The sequence below is a fragment of the Lynx canadensis genome, chromosome A2 (genome assembly GCF_007474595.2).
Source record: "Lynx canadensis isolate LIC74 chromosome A2, mLynCan4.pri.v2, whole genome shotgun sequence".
Classification (NCBI taxonomy): Eukaryota; Metazoa; Chordata; class Mammalia; order Carnivora; family Felidae; genus Lynx; species Lynx canadensis.
The window spans coordinates 135023683-135042501 of record NC_044304.2 but is presented as its reverse complement, the minus strand read 5'-3'; the positions used below and the strand labels follow the sequence as shown (position 1 = coordinate 135042501).

At 38.0% G+C, this 18819-nt stretch overlaps 1 protein-coding gene across 6 annotated transcripts in view; it reads right to left on the bottom strand.

Moving 5' to 3' along the window:
* ST7 (suppression of tumorigenicity 7) overlaps positions 1-18819 on the bottom strand; it is a 252290-nt gene that overhangs the window by 34243 nt on the left and 199228 nt on the right. For 5 of the 6 annotated variants that reach the window (XM_030308283.1, XM_030308285.1, XM_030308284.1 and 2 more), the window contains 2 exons: positions 5640-5712; positions 4073-4175 (listed from right to left, as the gene is read on the bottom strand). In XM_030308283.1, coding sequence (XP_030164143.1) covers positions 4073-4175; positions 5640-5712 — 176 coding nt within the window. Of the gene's footprint in view, positions 1-4072; positions 4176-4727; positions 4864-5639; positions 5713-18819 lie in introns of all 6 variants that reach the window. The other variant, XM_030308290.1, reaches the window with a different exon arrangement.

Here is an 18819-nt window from a genome sequence, read left to right as displayed (position 1 = left end):
GTCTCATTAGAATTAAGGCTATTTTCTGCCTGAAAAGTCATCGATGTGTGTATGTGTGTGCGTGTGTGTGTGCATGTGTTTACCTGAGGTATTAGCAAACAGTCCAATAAACAATGTATCACGTAATAAAAGATGTCTGTAACAGCCTGTATATAGTGCACATGCATCAAAGGTTTGTGGTTAATTCTGAACTAATTCTGAACATTGACTCACAGGTCCTTTTCCTCATGAAAATGTCAACAGACAAAGAGGCTCTGGAAACAAGTTTCCCCTTGGCACAATCACCAACAAAGCAAAGTGGTAGAGAATCAGTTTACCTACGTACCCTATCTTTTCTCCAGTTAATAATTAAAAAGTAAAGTGAATTCAAATATTTCAAATGTTCCCACTTAAAACAATTCTGTTTTGCAGGTACAGTGCTAGCTAAGTTAAATTTTTCCAAGGTAGACTTAAACTATTTCTTAGGGCTTTTAATACTCTTCTAGAGGTGCAATCAACCATTTCAGACCATCACAGAATTACACTACGGCTTCAACTAAAATATCTAACCAACAAGTATTGTACCAGTTTTCTATCTCGTGTGCTAGGATCACAAAGGTCTGGCTGGTACAGCCAGAAGTGGTAAGACCCAGTTCCCAAAGCAATCCTAAAATTTGTATGGACCACAAAAGACCCCAAATAGCCAAAGTAATACTGAAGAAGAAGACCAAAGTGGGAGGCATCACAATCCCAGACTTTAGCCTCTACTACAAAGCTGTAATCATCAAGACAGCATGGTATTGGCACAAAAACAGACACATAGACCAATGGAAGAAAACAGAAACTCCAGAATTGGACCCACAAACGTATGGCCAACTAATCTTTGACAAAGCAGGAAAGAACATCCAATGGAAAAAAGACAGTCTCTTTAACAAATGGTGCTGGGAGAACTGGACAGCAACATGCAGAAGGATGAAACTAGACCACTTTCTTACACCATTCACAAAAATAAACTCAAAATGGATAAAGGACCTGAATGTGAGACAGGAAACCATCAAAACCCTAGAGGAGAAAGCAGGAAAACACCTCTCAGACCTCAGCCGCAGCAAGTTCTTACTTGACACATCCCCAAAGGCAAGGGAATTAAAAGCAAAAATGAACTACTGGGACCTCATGAAGATAAACAGCTTCTGTACTGCAAAGGAAACAATCAACAAAACCAAAAGGCAACCAACGGAATGGGAAAAGATATTTGCAAATGACATATCAGATAAAGGGCTAGTATCCAAAATCTGTAAAGAACTCACCAAACTCCACACCCAAAAAACATAATCCAGTGAAGAAATGGGCAGAAGACATGAATAGACACTTCTGTAAAGAAGCCATCCGGATGGCCAACAGGCACATGAAAAGATGCTCAACGTTGCTCCTCATCAGGGAAATACAAATCAAAACCACACTGAGACATCACCTCACACAGGTCAGAGTGGCTAAAATGAACAAATCAGGAGACTATAGAAGCTGGCGAGGATGTGGAGAAACGGGAACCCTCTTGCACTGTTGGTGGGAATGCACACTGGTGCAGCCGCTCTGGAAAACAGTGTGGAGGTTCCTCAAAAAATTAAAAATAGGGGCGCCTGGGTGGCGCAGTCGGTTGGGCGTCCGACTTCGGCCAGGTCACGATCTCGCGGTCCGTGGGTTCGAGCCCCGCGTCGGGCTCTGGGCTGATGGCTCAGAGCCTGGAGCCTGTTTCTGATTCTGTGTCTCCCTCTCTCTCTGTCCCTCCCCCGTTCATGCTCTGTCTCTCTCTGTCCCAAAAATAAATAAATGTTGAAAAAAAATTAAAAAAAAAAAAATCTTAAAAAAAAAAAAAAAAATTAAAAACAGATCTACCCTATGACCCTGCAAGAGCACTGCTAGGAATTTACCCAAGGGATAAATGGAGTGTTGATGCATAGGGGCACTTGTACCCCAATGTTTATAGCAGCCCTTTCAACAATAGCCAAATTATGGAAAGAGCCTAAATGTCCATCCACTGATGAATAGATAAAGAAATTGTGGTTTATATACACAACAGAATACTATGTGGCAATGAGAAAGAATGAAATATGGCCTTTTGTAGCAACGTGGATGGAATTGGAGAGTGTTATGCTAAGTGAAATAAGTCCTACAGAGAAAGACAGATACCGTGTTTTCACTCTTATGTGGATCCTGAGAAACTTGACAGAAGACATGGGGGAGGGGAAAGGGGAAAAGAAAAAGTTAAAGAGGGAGGGAGGCAAACCATAAGAGACTCTTAAAAACTGAGAATAAACTGAGGGTTGATGGGGGGTGAGAGGGAGGGGAAAGTGGGTGATGGGCATTGAGGAGGGCACCTTCTGGGATGAGCACTGGGTGTTGTATGGAAACCAATTTGACAATAAATTTCATATTAAAAAAAAAAAAGACCCAGTTCCCAGACTTCAGGGGTCTCCAACAAGTCAAATGTCAATAATTTTAAGACTTTGTGAAAATACAGTGTTCAAGTATTTTCAAAGAACTCTGAATATATTATCCCACTTGGTCTTTGTCACAAAAGACAGGTAAGGCTTATATTTTATCTTCATTTGAAAAATGAGGGAAAACATTGAGTTCAGAGATGCTAAGCCCCAAGCTCCCCCCAAGGCTCATAAATGACAGAGCCAGAACTAAACCCAAGTTTTAGTCTCAGAAACTAGGACTCTATTGCTCAATACTACTTCTAAAAGGGCCTATACATGCTCACAGAACAACTCTGTAGTCAATAAATATTAATTGATGACCTAAGTTGACTGTAGTTCAGGACAATATTTTCATGATTAGCTTTAACTTTTAACCAAATTTGAATGAATACTTTTAACATAGCTGAAAAGATACCAAATAAAGAGAGATATTTTATGCCACCCTATATACAATGACTAAGTCTACAAATATTATGATGGTCATTATCCACTGGAACTAGAGTAGATAAATATATCCTTCACTGACTGTGGTACTGTGCACCATTCTTCAGTTTCCTGTTTTGTGAGAAAATGAGCATGACCTGAATAAAAGCTCAGAAAAGATGTTAGGTCCCTTATCACTGTCACTCTGAACAAAATAGATTAAAGTAGGTAACTCCATAAATCATCACATACACACATACATGGACATACGTACCACCTTTTGCACAGTACTTCAAGAAAACAAAATAGCCTTCTTTTGTCATTTTTCACCAGTGAAAGCCTTCATTAGACATTTTGCCAAGAAAAGTATGCCTTGTAGTACCTGATGTAAATTGTATGAAGTTTCCCAGAGGTCAAAATGCACTTTATAATATCGAGAAACTGAAAATAGCCCTCAGCAATGTGCCTATCACATAGCAGGTACTCAAATATAGGTAAATAATAAATACACACCCATCTCCCAAATAAAAGATTATAGAAATATCTTCTACCATGATCTGACTCCCTTAAAACCAAATTCAGGAAAAAAAATATATGGGAAATATTGGGTATTTATAAATTGGTCAGTCACGTGGTTAACAATTAAGACAAACCTCTCCTACTACTTATACATACTAAAATGGCATTCACAAGTCAAAAGAAAAACACTTTTTCATACTTTGAGGTTCTCCCTATTATCTTCTTGCCATTACTGATTAAGTATCACTTATTTGTAGACACCTAGAACATCACATTTATCAGTATTTTTTTTCACCACTTATATTCACAACAAGGTTCATTTCCCAAGTTGGGTCTGAGTTAAGACTATAACTGGTGTGAAATTCCTATCAAATGCATCAACACTCTTGGGATCTCCATATTTTGCCAATTTCAGACTTCCTGGCCTGACCCGCCTAAGCTAAGTCTATCAATTTACCCTAATTATATGAAATCCAAAAATCGGCCCAAAGCCTCCTGAATGTAGCTTTTGCTTAAAAATGAAGCTGATAACCATAGACTATATAGGGCCTCAGCATTCATTGGCTGCAATTCATTTTTTTACACTGGGTGTATTCGAGACATGACATTGTGGTCACTGAATGCTTTCTCTGCTATCATAACGAGTTCCTGTGGGGATTCCACAGACTCACTTTTGGCACGTGAGGGTTGAATTCCACAGCTCTATGAATGGCCTCTACTGCGTTCATCTCTGCTGTGCTCAGCCCCCGCCGAGATGCAGCCTCGGGAGAGAATCTGAAAAGCAGGAAGACAAACACCATCCAGTTGGGACCACTGCTTGGGCATCAACCCGGAAAGGCATCTACGCGTCAAGGGCCCATAAAACCACAGCGAGCCAATGGCATGAGCTCTCCAAACCTCCACTATATGGAACCTCTGAGTGACCCCTCAGACCGAGGCCAACAAAAACCCCAGCAGAAGCAGAAAGCGTGCTTGCGTCTAATCTCGGCAGGAATGAAATTCAGCTGTCAAGTCTCTCTGTCTAAATAGCTAATCTAAATCTTCTATGAGGTACCTGCTCAGGTCAGGGGAGGGGGTAGGACTGACGAGGGCAGACAGTGTGGGAAAAAGAGAAAACCAGGTTACAGAAGAGCGCACTTGGTTAAAAACAGAACTAGGGAGAATTTTAAAGGAGGCTCCCAACCCAATGTCAGTGCTGCGATGCAGCCTCCTCCGCAGGCAAGCCTGCTTGGGGCCGTTCCGGCAGGGGGTGTGCGTGCCCGAACTGCGGGCCAGACACCTGCCCGAGTGAATGAAAAAAACCAGACCATGCAATCTCTTTCTCACCTCACACCCAGGGCTAACTCCAGAGCTGTGCTTGGCAGGCAGACACCACAGGGGAAGCTGTGACAACCCTGGCCCTGCCCTCCCAAGCTGGAGTCGCTGTGTAGGGAGAAAAGATGTTGCAGTAGGTACTGGCGATCTACAGGATAAAAAAGAATGAAAGAAAATTACTTCGGTCTTGAAGTGCACACACACTTAACAGCAAACCTGTCTGACATAGCAGAGGCTGTTTTCTTTTTCTGTTATCTGCTTTTCAGCTCTTCGGAGGGATTGTATCGGGGAAATGGAAGCGTTTATTATGAACTCAAACAGTTAAGCCAACTGTTCTCTTTCACCTGCCAGTCATCTTGGACATTTATGAAAATTCTCTATGTCATAGTCACCTGCCTGAATAAAACGGGCGAATGTCCCACCGAGATGGCAACTCAAAGCAAACGGACCCTGGGTGGGGAGTTAGTTTGGATCTGATGAGTCAAAGAATGGGAGATAATCATCCCCTCTGCCATCTTACATGTTTGTTATGACTACTACCCAGTCTTGGACTGCTGACGGAAGAGGAACACGCAAAAAAATGAGTAAAAGGAAGGCATTTTGTGTGTAAGTCCCAAGCAGGCCTTTTGGTATCTACTGTCTGGCAAAAAAAAAAAAAAAAAAAAAAAAAAAAAAAGTCACCTCAGAGGTATGGAATTTCACATAAATCCCTCTTTAGGGACCCATACACCCTTGAAGTACCTGGGGTTATGTACTCTCTCCTTCTAGTAGTGAAAGAAAAGATCAGCAGATTTTAGAAAATGCATGCTCATAAGCGGGGGGTTTCATAGACTAAGAGAAACTTCCAGAGAAAGCCCTCAGAGGCAACACATCTCCTTAAGTCAGGTCAGGCATTTAGTACCACACAAGTTATTATTCACTTACTTGTCAGAGACAGCTCTTGCTTTGAGCAAGGCAGCTGTATAGCATATTGTTGCCGACTTTGGTAAGCTTATATCTGTTAGAGAAAAAGAAAGCAGAAATTCTTATAAGTTTTCAGGAATAAAGAGCAATGATTTTTAATCCACAAGCATTTTAATCATGTAAGTCTAATAAAGTGTAAATTAAGAATATTTTAATGCATACAGTACACAGCTATTTCTTATGTATAAAGGTGGTATGTAAAACTATGGGTAATTCATATTTTTGTGAATAATATATGTTTAAAATCCACCAGACTGACTCTTCAGCAATCTTTTCTTTAAGATATGGATTCTCATATATTGAATTTAATTAAGCAGAGAATAGCTATAAATATATGCATTTAAATATTATAGGAATGCCCTGGATATCATAAAAGGCAAATAGGACCTCTGTGTCACTTGTAAAAAAAAATTCTCAACAGGTGTATGAAATACCAATGTGAAGAAAAAATATCACCTGGATCTTTTTTAAAAACACACCTAAATAGGGGCGCCTGGGTGGCTCAGTTGGTTAAGCATCTGATTCTTGATTTCGGCACAGGTCGTGATCTCACGGTTGTGAGATTGAGCCCTGTGTCAGGCTCTGCACTGACAGCATGGAGCTGGCTTGGGATTCTCTCTCTCCCTCTCCCACTGCTTCTCTTTCCTTCTCTCTCTCTCTCTCTCTCTCTCTCTCTCTCTCTCTCTCTCTCTCTCTCTCTCTCTCTCCCCCCCCCAAAATAAATAAATAAACTTAAAAAAAAAAAAAACACCTACATAAATTATTTTTTAGTGGTCAGATTTAAACCAGATTTCTTTTGCATTAAATTTCAAGAAGTTCATATTCAGTTTTTTGTTAAATAAGCAATACATTTATTATAACATATACGAAAAATCTTTATAAATAAGGATATGTATGTGAAATATTTAGAAATCTATATAATTTTTGTTCATTCAAACCCAAAGGAAATCCCCTTTCATATGAAGCCTCATTTGTTTCTCCAAGAAACAGTTCCTCTCAGTTTGTATAGAAAATTTACATGGAGAAGAGGGAGCAGGTAACAGATTCAGATGATGAGTTTAAAGGGAAACAAAAGTAAAAGATACAGCTGAGAATAGATAAACTCAAAAACGTAGTCCCTTTTGGGGAAAAATTTGTGTTTAAATTATGACTCTATTTCTAACCAGAATAGTATTTCTTTAACACTGAACCACATTTATACTATGACATAGAAATATCATCTTAATTCAGGCCAGGTAAAAATACACCATTCCCAGTGCTGCAAAATTCACTTTATGTTAGAGAAACTCTTATCACCTGGAATGCTCTGCCAGCTTCTTCACAGGGCTGTTTTCAACTTCAAAAGAATTACATTACAGTGAATAAAATCCAAAAGGGGCAAAGGGAAGAGAGAAAGAGAGAGAGAGAAGGGGGGGAGAGAGAGAGAGAGAAAGAGAGAGGAACCAAGAAACAGACTCTTTAAGTATAAAGAACCAACTGATGGTTACCAGAGGGGAGGCGGGTGGGGGGGATGGGTTAAATAGGTGATGGGGATTAAGGAGTGCACTTGTGCTGAGCACTGGGTGATGTACAGAGTATTGAATCACTATATTATACACCTGAAGTCAATATAACACTGTATATAACACTGTATGCTAACTGAAATTTAAATAAAAACTTAAAAAAAAGAATTACATTATAGTAAGAATGAAAAGCAAGTCCCATGACCAGCCCCATAACAGACAGCCACAGAAGAAAATAAGTTCATAAAAGAATAACAATCCCTAATCCAGTAGTAAGTATTTACCACCAATCTCAGCATGAGGAATTTCTCTGAGGGAAATTTCAATGTCATTGATAAAAAAAATAAATAAATAATCATAGAAAATTCCAACAAAGAACTGAAAGGAAAAGGAGTCTTTGTAATCCTGATCTCATAAATTATGTTCAAACAAAATTTCACCACTATATGCATAGTGTAAAATGATGCGCTTATGACTAAGAAGGAGAAAAAAGAAGAATGCCAAACACTTATGGATCTGTCTTGTTGCTTTTCCAACGTCTAAACATTTAACTGCTTCCTAGTGTAGGAAATCAATCCCAGAATCAAATATCTTGTTTATTAGGGTCCATTCATTGACCCTAATTGGAAGGTAATAAAACTGTAGATAATACACATTCTACTTAAACGTTCAGACCCTTTTTTTTTTAAAGTTCAGACTTTTTATATAAAAAGTATCCAAATCTTGTTTCCATCCTTCCTGTCATGATCTGTGTTCCTTCTGTGTTGAGCATCTTCCCATGAAGAGGAGACTAATGAAAAGTCCAAGAAACGAGTTGAGGCTGAAAACAATGGTCATAATTATCTGGAGGTGGCAGCATAACAGGGAGCCTCACTTGATAAACTAGAGAAAACCTGTTGTTAAGGATTTAGCTTCACAATGAGAAGGATCAGATTGTTTTGATGGTTACCTAAACAAGCAAAGTGACATATTCACCCACTTAGAAAAACATGCAACTCAGGTATACCAGCAAAATACAGGTGCCCAATCAATGATGATCTTTAATTCAGAACCGGGCCTCTTCATGCTCACGAACAGGGCATTCACAACTAGAAAAATGTGACAAAATTCTGCAACATTACAACTACTGTAGCGCATTTTTCCCATAAATTTTTTTACCCATACTCCTTCACTGTATGTAAAGCTGGTGGTATATGTGCACAGTCATAATGCTTAAAAAGTAAATAACCAAAAATATGTTTTAATCAGTATCAAATGGGAAGAGGGGGAAATGTAAATACTCCATTCCTCACTAGTGGCATGTGATTCCATTTGTTTTCTTCTTATTTGAATAAATTACTTTTACTCTCATTGCTTAACAAAAATAAAAGAATAGCAAAAAATTCTTGCATAACTTGTTTATTTAGATAGTTTCAATGTTTTTCTTCTAAGTCAGCCAAAGCAATTAACCTATTTGGTAATGGCAGTTGTCTCTAAGAAGTGAGAAATCATTCTAAAGAAACTGATCCTAAGTTTCCCTGTAGGTAAAGCAATCTTATTCAATTAAGGTTTTCTTTACAACATATTTCTTTAATATGAAATTTATTGTCAAATCGGTTTCCATACAACACCCAGTGCTCATCCCAACAGGTGCCCTCCTCAATATCCCTCACCCACCCTCCCCTCCCTCCCACCCCCCATCAACCCTCAGTTTGTTCTCAGTTTTTTGGATCTCTTAAGGTTTGCCTCCCTCCCTCTCTTTTTTTTTTTTTCCCTTCCCCTCCCCCATGTCTTCTGTCAAGTTTCTCAGGATCCACATAAGAGTGAAAACATACGGTATCTGTCTTTCTCTGTAGGACTTATTTCACTTAGCATAACACTCTCCAGTTCCATCCACGTTGCTACAAAAGGCCATATTTCATTCTTTCTCATTGCCACATAGTATTCTGTTGTGTATATAAACCACAATTTCTTTATCTATTCATCAGTGGATGGACATTTAGGCTCTTTCCATAATTTGGCTATTGTTGAAAGTGCTGTTATAAACACTGGGGTACAAGTGCCCCTATGCATCAGCACTCCATTTATCCCTTGGGTAAATTCCTAGCAGTGCTCTTGCAGGGTCATAGGGTAGATCTATTTTTAATTTTTTGAGGAACCTCCACACTGTTTTCCAGAGCGGCTGCACCAGTGTGCATTCCCACCAACAGTGCAAGAGGGTTCCCATTTCTCCACATCCTCGCCAGCATCTATAGTCTCCTGATTTGTTCAATTTAGGCACTCTGACTGGTGTGAGGTGGTATCTGAGTGTGGTTTTGATTTGTGTTTCCTTGATGAGGAGTGACGTTGAGCATCTTTTCATGTGCCTGTTGGCCATCTGGATGTCTTCTTTAGAGAAGTGTCTATTCATACAACATATTTTTTAAAATGATGCTTATCTTTCACAATAAAAAGCAAAAGCTTTGACATTTTGCCTATCCCAGCAATTCCACTTCTGAGACTCTTTCCTAAGAGAAAAAGTCATGTGCATTAAAAATGAGCCTTTAAAAAAAAAATAATAAATAAATAAATAAATAAATAAATAAAAATGAGCCTTAAGGATGCTGATGACAATACTGTTTCTAATGGTGGAAAACTGGAAACAGCCTAAATGGCCAATAACAGAAGATTAGTTAAGGTGCTGTACATCCACAGGGTGCAATTCTATGTGGTCATTAAATCATATGTTGGAAAAGTAATGATCTGGGAAAATGGTGCATTGTTATAAGTACATCAATAAGTAAAATAAGTTTATAAAATTATGATTTCATATGTTTTTAAAAAGCATTTATATGCACAGGGATAATAAAACTGGAATTATACATACAAAATATCAACAGTATTTATTTTTGAGTGGTGGGATTATAGGGAATTTTTTTTTATCTGTATTTCTAAAGCTTCCTGTGAGTACATGTAAATAAGTGAATTTTTAAAAGATAACAATAATGCTATAAAAAGAATTCTGTTCTACAAATTGTTGGAAGCAAGTTCATAAGCAAATACACTGGTGGAACCAGACAGAGACAGCATAGACAGACAAAGGTAGAACTTACATGAAGTGAAGTCAGACCAGAGATCTACTGCATATACTTACATACTTCATGAAAGTTAGCGTGATCCTTTTGCAGTGTGCACTGATTAACCATATTTTAATCTAATCACTGCCTAACATCTAAATCAGAGACCAGAACTGCATGTCTTGGCTCACTTTTAAGAAACACCATATACACTACCTTAGGAGAAAGCTTGTTATTATGGGCTGCTTACTCGCGAGTGCTACCTCTTTCATTTCTTTAAAAATAATGCTGAGACTTGGTTGTTGTTGCGTGTTATAAGTTTGAAACTTATAGACTCACAGAAAGTTTGAAATAATTATAGGCTCACAGAAGGATGTGAAAATAGTACCCTGTACTGTGAATGCTTTTCTCAGCTTCCCCCAATGGTGACATCTTACATAACTGTAGTATAATATCAAAACCAAGAAACTGACACTGGTACAGTACTATTAAGGAAATTATAGTCCTTGTTCAATTTTCACCTTTTTTTACATGCATTCATGTGTGTGTGTGCAGTTCTATGAAATTTTATCCCATGGCTAGATTCATCTAACTACCACCACCATCAAAATACACAAAGTTCCAAAGGAACTCTCTTGTGTTACCCCTTTATTTGTACCCTTCCTACCCATACCTGTCCCCTGGTGACCACTAATATATTCTCTGCTTCTGTAATTTTGTCTGTCTGCCATGATTTCATGCTTTTACCACTAGGGAAATGGATAAAATGATAAGGGAAACAGAATAGCTAATAGTAGTGATGAAAACAAGTAGTATCAGAAGTTTTGAGCAGGAATAACAAAAAAAAGCTGCCTTCCAATATTGATTATAATTTATTCATAAATTTTATTTTGAGGAAGAAACTTCACAACCACTCTATGCAGTGCCTGTCTTTCGTACGTGCATGTACCTACCATAAGTACAAAAAGTCATTCTAAGAATTAGAATCCAGACAGTCTCTTCAATAAATGGTGTTGGGAAAACTGAACAGCTACATGCAAAACAATGAAACTGGACCACTTATTTACACTATACACAAACATAAACTCAAAACGGATTAAGGACTTAAATGTGAGAGCTGAAATCATAGAAACCCTAATAGAGAGCGTAGGCAGTAATTTCTCAGACATAGGCCATAGCAGTATTTTTCTAGATATGCCTCCTCAAGCAAGGGAAACAAAAGCAAAAATAAACTATTGGGACTACATCAAAATAAAAAAAACTTCTGGGGGCGCCTGGGTGGCGCAGTCGGTTAAGCGTCCGACTTCAGCCAGGTCACGATCTCGCGGTCCGTGAGTTCGAGCCCCGCGTCCGGCTCTGGGCTGATGGCTCAGAGCCTGGAGCCTGTTTCCGATTCTGTGTCTCCCTCTCTCTCTGCCCCTCCCCTGTTCATGCTCTGTCTCTCTCTGTCTCAAAAATAAATAAAAATGTTGAAAAAAAAAAAAAAATTAAAAAAAAAAAAAAAAAAAAAAAAAAAAAAAAAAAAAAAAAAAAAACTTCTGTACAGCAAAGGAAACAATAAAAAACTAAAGTGCAACTTCCTGAATGGGAGATGATATTTGAAAATGACATATCAAATAAAGGGTTAGCATCCAAAACATGTAAAGAACTTATACAACTCAACAAACACACACGTGAATAATCCAATCAAAAATGGGCAGAAGACATGAACAGATATTTCTCCAAAGAAGACATCCAGATGGCCAACAGACACATGAAACAATGCTCAACATCATCAGGTAAATGCAAATCACTCCTATTAGAATGGCTAAAATCAAAAACATAAGACACAAGTGTTGGCAAGGATGTGGTGAAAAAGGAACCCTCCTGCACTGTTGGTGGGAATGCAAATTGGTGCAGCCACTCTGGAAAACAGTATGGAGATTCCTCAAAAAATTAAAAATAGAATTACCATATGATCCAGTAATTCCACTACTGGGCACTTACCCAAAGAATATGAAAGCACTAATTTGAAAAGATGTATGCACCTCTATGTTTATTGCAGCATTATTTATAATAGCCAAATTATGGAAGCAACTCAGGTGTCCACTGATAGACGAATAGATAAAGAAGATGTGGTGTAGACATACAATGGAATATTACTCAGCCATAAAAAAGACTGAAATATTGCCATTTGCAACAAATGGATGGATCTAGAGAATATAATGCTAAGTGAAATAAGTCACTCAGAAAAAGACAAATACCATATGATTTCACTCATACGTGGAATTTAAAAAACAGATGAACAAAGGAAAAAGAAACAAACCAAAAAACAAACTCTTAACTATAGAGAACAAACTGATGGCCACCACAGGGGAGGTGGGGGGGATAGGTGAAAAGGTGAAAGGGATTAAGATTACACTTATCATGATGAGCACTGAGTAATGTATAAAATTATTGAATCACTATATTGTACATTTGAAACTAATATAACACAGCCTATTAACTGTACTGGAATTAAAACATTTTTTAATAAAAGAAAGAATCCAAGAAGGAGAAAAATGTTAGCTACAAAAATTAATGTTCTTAAAAAGGAATATGTTCAGAGAAGTCTTCATAATAACAGCTATGAAACTTGCCTAGAGATCGACTGGACCATACTGGAGACGGAGGTTAGAGTGCTCTCATAAGAGTGGTTTAAAAAAGAAAGTAGATGTCATGTAATACACAGTATGATTAAGATAATAAATAATCTTAGGTAATAACACAGATATTTGCTGTTATAAAAGAAGGGGAAAAAATAAAAAGAAACTTCAGGAAGAATAAAAACAAATCCAAACAAACAATTAGAATCCAAAAAGGACATGAAAAGAAACAAAATAATGAGATATCGCATAATTGCAGACACAAGGAATGCTAAATAAATGTTTCTCACTTAAGCAAAGCTGAACTCCCGGCTTTAGTTTAATTTTCCTTCTACTTCTTGGCCATCTTTTGTTTTATACAGGTCCTTTTCTGAAAGGCAAAGAACTTTCTCCAACTGTCTTAGGTTTTCAAAATCAAATTGTCATGAAAGTCTTTCATTGGAACCATAGAGTATGTTCTCTTTCGCGTCTGGTTTCTTTCACTCAGCATGCTTCTGAGATTCATCCATGTGGAGCATGTATCAGTACTTTATTCTTTTCTATTGCTGAGTAGTACTTCATTGTGTGGATATACCACAACATGTTTACTTTCTTTCTAATAGCTATTTATTTGGATTGTTTCCCAGGTTTGGGCTCTTATGAATAAAGCTGTTGTGACCATTCCTGTGTAAGGTTTTCGGGGGGGGGGGAAGTAAAACTCATTTCTCTTAGATAGGTAATTAGAAATGAAATTGCTGAGTCAGAAAACAGACACATGTTTAAACCGTTAAACAGTGCTCCAAAGTGGTTGTGTGAAAGTTTGCAAAACTAGTATATGGTGACAGAGATCAGAAAAAAATGATTACTTCTGGGCTGGAGAGCAGTTATTGGCCAGAAGAGGGCATGAGGCAACCTTCTGAGATGATGGAAAGTTCTATGATCCTGGATGGTGATAACACAGGTGTATATAAAAGTGAAAAGTTATCCCGCTCTACACTTCAGATTTGTGCATGTTACTATAGGTAATTTATACCTCAATAAAAACAATTTTTAAAAAACAAACCTATAATCCTGGGCCATGTGAAGCTGTCTTCTCTTACTTCAATCTAACTTCCATAACATTTCAGTTGCCTTTTATCATTCTGCTCCCCCCGCCAATTCTCTCTACAAATCCTTATCCAAAGTTACTTACTAGTTTTGCCTTCCATAACATAAAAGAATCTGATCATTTCTCAAGTCAGCCTTTCAAATATTAAAATGGTTTAAATGTCTCCTCTAAACCTAATCTTTTCCAGAATAAATACTTCTAATTCCTCAACTGATATATTCTTCAGAACTTCTCATTTATTTTTGTTATGGAGTCATGAGTGATTTCAAAATATGCGAAATAGAAGTGGAAATAATCCCCTAAATCCCTGAAACCTGACCAGTACAGAGTTCTAGGGAAATGTACAGTTTGAGGAAGTACAGCCATAACACCTCTCTAAATAACAGCTAGGATGACCCTGGTGTGGGGCAGCTGGAAGTCCTCATTTGTTCCTGTGATTGTGTAGTCAACAAAACCATCCAGGTTCTATCAAATTAATTTCAGCCAAAGCCAAATCTTTTCTCTTTTACTGAAACCATGAAAATTTATGAACCTATAAGCAGGATTTCATATTTGATTCTATTACATTTTAAATCTTAAAATGAAATCTAAACCATTGAGTTTTAATTAATAGTTTCAGAATATCATTCCAGCCTATTAGTCATCATTCTGACTCAAGCTACCAACCACAGCTTTGTGCCATACAATCCATAGGCATACCTTCCTCCCCATATGATTGTTATCATCATCAAAATTGCTGCTAACATTTATCAACGGCCTATTAAATGCCAGGCGCTGGTGTTAATCACTTATACACATTATTCTGCCTAATCCTCAGAGCAACCCTCTGAGATAGGACTTAACTGCTAGCCCTCTTTTACAGATGGGAAAAGCGAGACATATAATGGTTAAGAAATATGCCAGTATCACATAGTTAAAACAAATATGAGCTGTCCCCACAGCACATGATTTTGAACTGTGCCACGTTGTCTACGAGGTCTGATTTATAAAAATACTGACCATGGCAATACCAAGGAAAGGAACCAGGAATGACATTCTAGAGATCACCCTAAATCTGCAATGGTCTGCAATGATGAATGTGCAACCATTTATTAATGGTAATAATAGGTATTATATATGCCACTTAAACCATTAAATCATACCATTTATTAATGGCTATAATAGATATTATATATACCACTCATACCATTAAATCATACCATTTCTTAAAGATACAATAGGTATTGGGGTGCCTGGGTGGCTCAGTCAGTTAAGTGTCTGACTTAGGCTCGGGTCATGATCTCACGATCCGTGAGTTCAAATCCCGCATCGGGCTCTATGCTGACAGCTCAGAGCCTGGAGCCTGCTTCAGATTCTGTGTCTCCTTCTCTCTTTTTGCCCCTCCCCCACTCATGCTCTGTCTCTGTCTCAAAAATAAATAAACATTAAAGATACAATAGGTATTATGACTACATTGCTCCACATTACCTAAAAAGGTAGCATTCAAAACATTATCAAATGTTTTAATTAAATAAGGATATGTCTATGGCATTCTTCTAATTCAGAAATATGTAGAAAATGGCCATTTAAATTAATAAGAAACATTTAAATGTTACTGTATAGACCACAAATATCCTCACATCCACTATCTTGTCTGTTTTTATTTAGCACAACTTCCTTCGTAATTCCATGTTAGATCTTCAATCACCTCTTTCTTTCCTAAATGTTAATAAACCACATATAGTCATCTCCTAGAATTTTACTGGTATTGACTTATTCGCTGAAATTCTAAAAAAACAAAAAGAGAATCACAATTATTGAGGGCAAACAGAATATAGGAGTGAATAAAGGCATATTCTCATCAACTTATAAACACATTACTGTCTTCTCCAAATAGGAGAACTACAGGATAGATCAAAGAATTGGACAACAGCACACAACTGTGAAGGTCAATAAAATCTTTTATTTTACAGATGAAGAAATACAGGACCAGAGAAGCTAAGTGAAATGCTTATGAGCTTACTTACTAATTAGTAACAGAACTGGTCTCACAATAGCAGGTTCTTGTCACCACCCCATACTGCCACTGTGATGCTTGCGTGTACTCCCCTTATCATCCTTATACTTTCTGCATCATTTTGCTCAGAAAACAGCCTCACAAAGAAAGTCTTGAGACTTTTGCCTCCTCTGAACTTTAGCCACCTTCAATACCTGCTTACAAGCTCTACCCCACTTTAACTATTTGTCATTCTGACCTTTCATATACTTTAATCATTTGTTCTCCTTTACATTTTCTTCCAGTTGGGAATACCTATAATGTCATCTTGTAGATTCTCCCATCCTTCTTGAACCACTCTCCACTTAAAACTCTCTGTGTCTTCCTTTGCCAAATGGTGTCAGCACAAAGTTGTTTATTGAGTCTCAAGTTAGGGGTTTATATTTATCTTTCCTCTAACTTAAAAAAGGGCATAGCTTTTGGCTTTTGTTGCTACTTGTTTGTTTTTAGATTCAGGAAATCTGTCTAATGCTCCCTACTTTTACGACTGTGAGCTATAAGAAGACAACACGATCTCCTTCTCTTAAGGTTCTTCCATTTTGGTAAAAATTAAATTCAGCATATTAATTACTCTTAGGCTTTGACCACTTTAGTACTAACTGAAGTGTCAGCAAAGCGCGGATTTATAGGATGCTCTGCTTTTGGCAACTGAGACTTGTAGATCCACACACACAGGCATTCACATCCTGTACTGCACTCTCTAAATTCACAACCTTTAAGGACTAGGTGGACACTCACACCTGTTCCCCATTCCACATTTTTTCTCCCCGTGTCATTGTTATGACTCAGCAGAAGTTACCTGATGTTAATGGGCTGTATGAGTCTTGGCAGGCTCTAACTGTGTCTTAGTTACACCCCCCCCCCAACAGATTATCCAAGGTATATGCTAGGTCTACATAGGCCTCAATTTCCTGCAGTTAAGACATCACCAGAAAGCAAATGAAATTAAATGGTTATAGCTTAAAATAATAAGTTTTAATAACCCAGGAAATAAAAAAGTTTCTGTACTGGGATTCCCATTAGTTGTTTAAAGATTAAAAACCAAACTCTAATAAACTCTTTTACACTGATTGGTTGAAAAACTGAGCAAATATCTCCCTGATAGAATCCTGCTTCTTTGCAGCATCTGAAACCACCTCACCGGTGCTCTTCAGTGGCTTTTTACTCCCTGATGTCTTCTAACACCATGTGTTTCCACTCCCTCTAGTGCTTCTAACATCATGTGCTCATCCCTCAACCACCTCAAGTCAAAAAAATAGTATGAATCCACTGTGCCACTCTCTCCACTTTGAGGTCAGACTGGAGACCATCTCTGCTGAGATTGCCTCATGCATGGTCTCTCTCCAGGGCCTATAGAATTAGGTCCAAAGCTCTGTGAGATCTGGTCCCTACCTAACTTGCCCAAAGCATATTCAGCCCTTTGCTGTAGCCTTCCACCATCCCTCTGCTTTATAGGATACATGGAGTACTCCATGCAGGCTGGGTCAATCTTGCTCCTGAACCTTTCCATGAGCTCTTTGTCTCTAGTATTTTCACTGTCTGGCTCAATTCAGACTCCACCTCCACCAGGAAGGCTTCCCTTGCAGTCTTCACAGCAACTGTTTTCTTACTCCCCTCTCCTACTTACATGGTGAGTTTCAGGAATAAAACTGTTTCTTCATCACTTTGTACCCACAATCCAAAACACTGCCTAAAACATAGCTGGTGGTTCTGTGTTTGCTGAATGAAATCTTAGGTTAATATACTAACATCTCAAATCACCTGATATTAGCTCCCTTTGATATGTAAACATTTAGACCTAATTTAGCTTCTGGAAGCCAAAAGTGTCAGTACTGATGGGTGTTTAAGGAGGGCGCCAGAAACTTGTTATTTCTCAACATGTGTACTGCATTTATCACTGCTTCTGCAGTTTTAGCAAAATGGGTGAAACGGTACTGGTGTTCTAAATCTAGATGTCTATTTGAAACAGCAGTGGAATTAAAAAGTGAGGCAGGAAGAAAGCAAGAGTACAAGCTGACAAGGTTGAAGGAAAGTAGAAGGGTTTTTTGGCCAAAAACAGGGAAGGCAAACCACACCTCTTCTGGCTCCCTAGGACCCTGTATGGGAATGAGGCCACTGAAAGAAAAGGTCATCTCAGGGAGAATGACTCTTAAGTTTTCAAAAGTCATAAATGCTCATAATATCAAACTTGAAATTCAGTGTAATAATCTTGGGAGAAATTTATGTAATTATGAGTAAAACTGTCAATCTGACGTGTCTCAGAAAACCCATGGGGCAAAACTTTAGATAGAACAGTTTTTTCAGTGATCATCTTTTTGACCTAATTTCCTTTTGTTCATCTACAATAATAATAAGATGTAATTTTAAAAGGATCACTACTGTTCCTATGCATGAGCTAGGTCAGTGGAGGGTCAGTTTCATATCTATAATTCTAAAACAATGTTTTCAAGGGTAGCAGACAGCATAAGTAAGTCCCACAGCACCTCACAAATGAGGACACTACATCATAGGGCATCTCCAACTAACAAGTCATTCGTTCACTACAGCTGTTCTGAATGTCTACCCTCACACACGAGTGTCTGGGAAGAGAACACGGGGCTTGCTCTCAAAGGGTTTCTTTCTCTGTACCTCTACAGCATGTTTCAAACAGATTTACTGAGCACTGATACATCTCACCTCAATTTACTGTGGTTGTTTTTGGTTTGGGTTTCTTTACATCTTTCTCCACCAGACTGAAAGCTTCTTGGCAACACAGAATAGGTTATACTCATCTCTGAATCTGAAAGCACCTAAAAATTAATATTTTCAATATAAGAATCTGATGCAGCTTTGCTGAATTAATTTGAAAAAAAAAACCC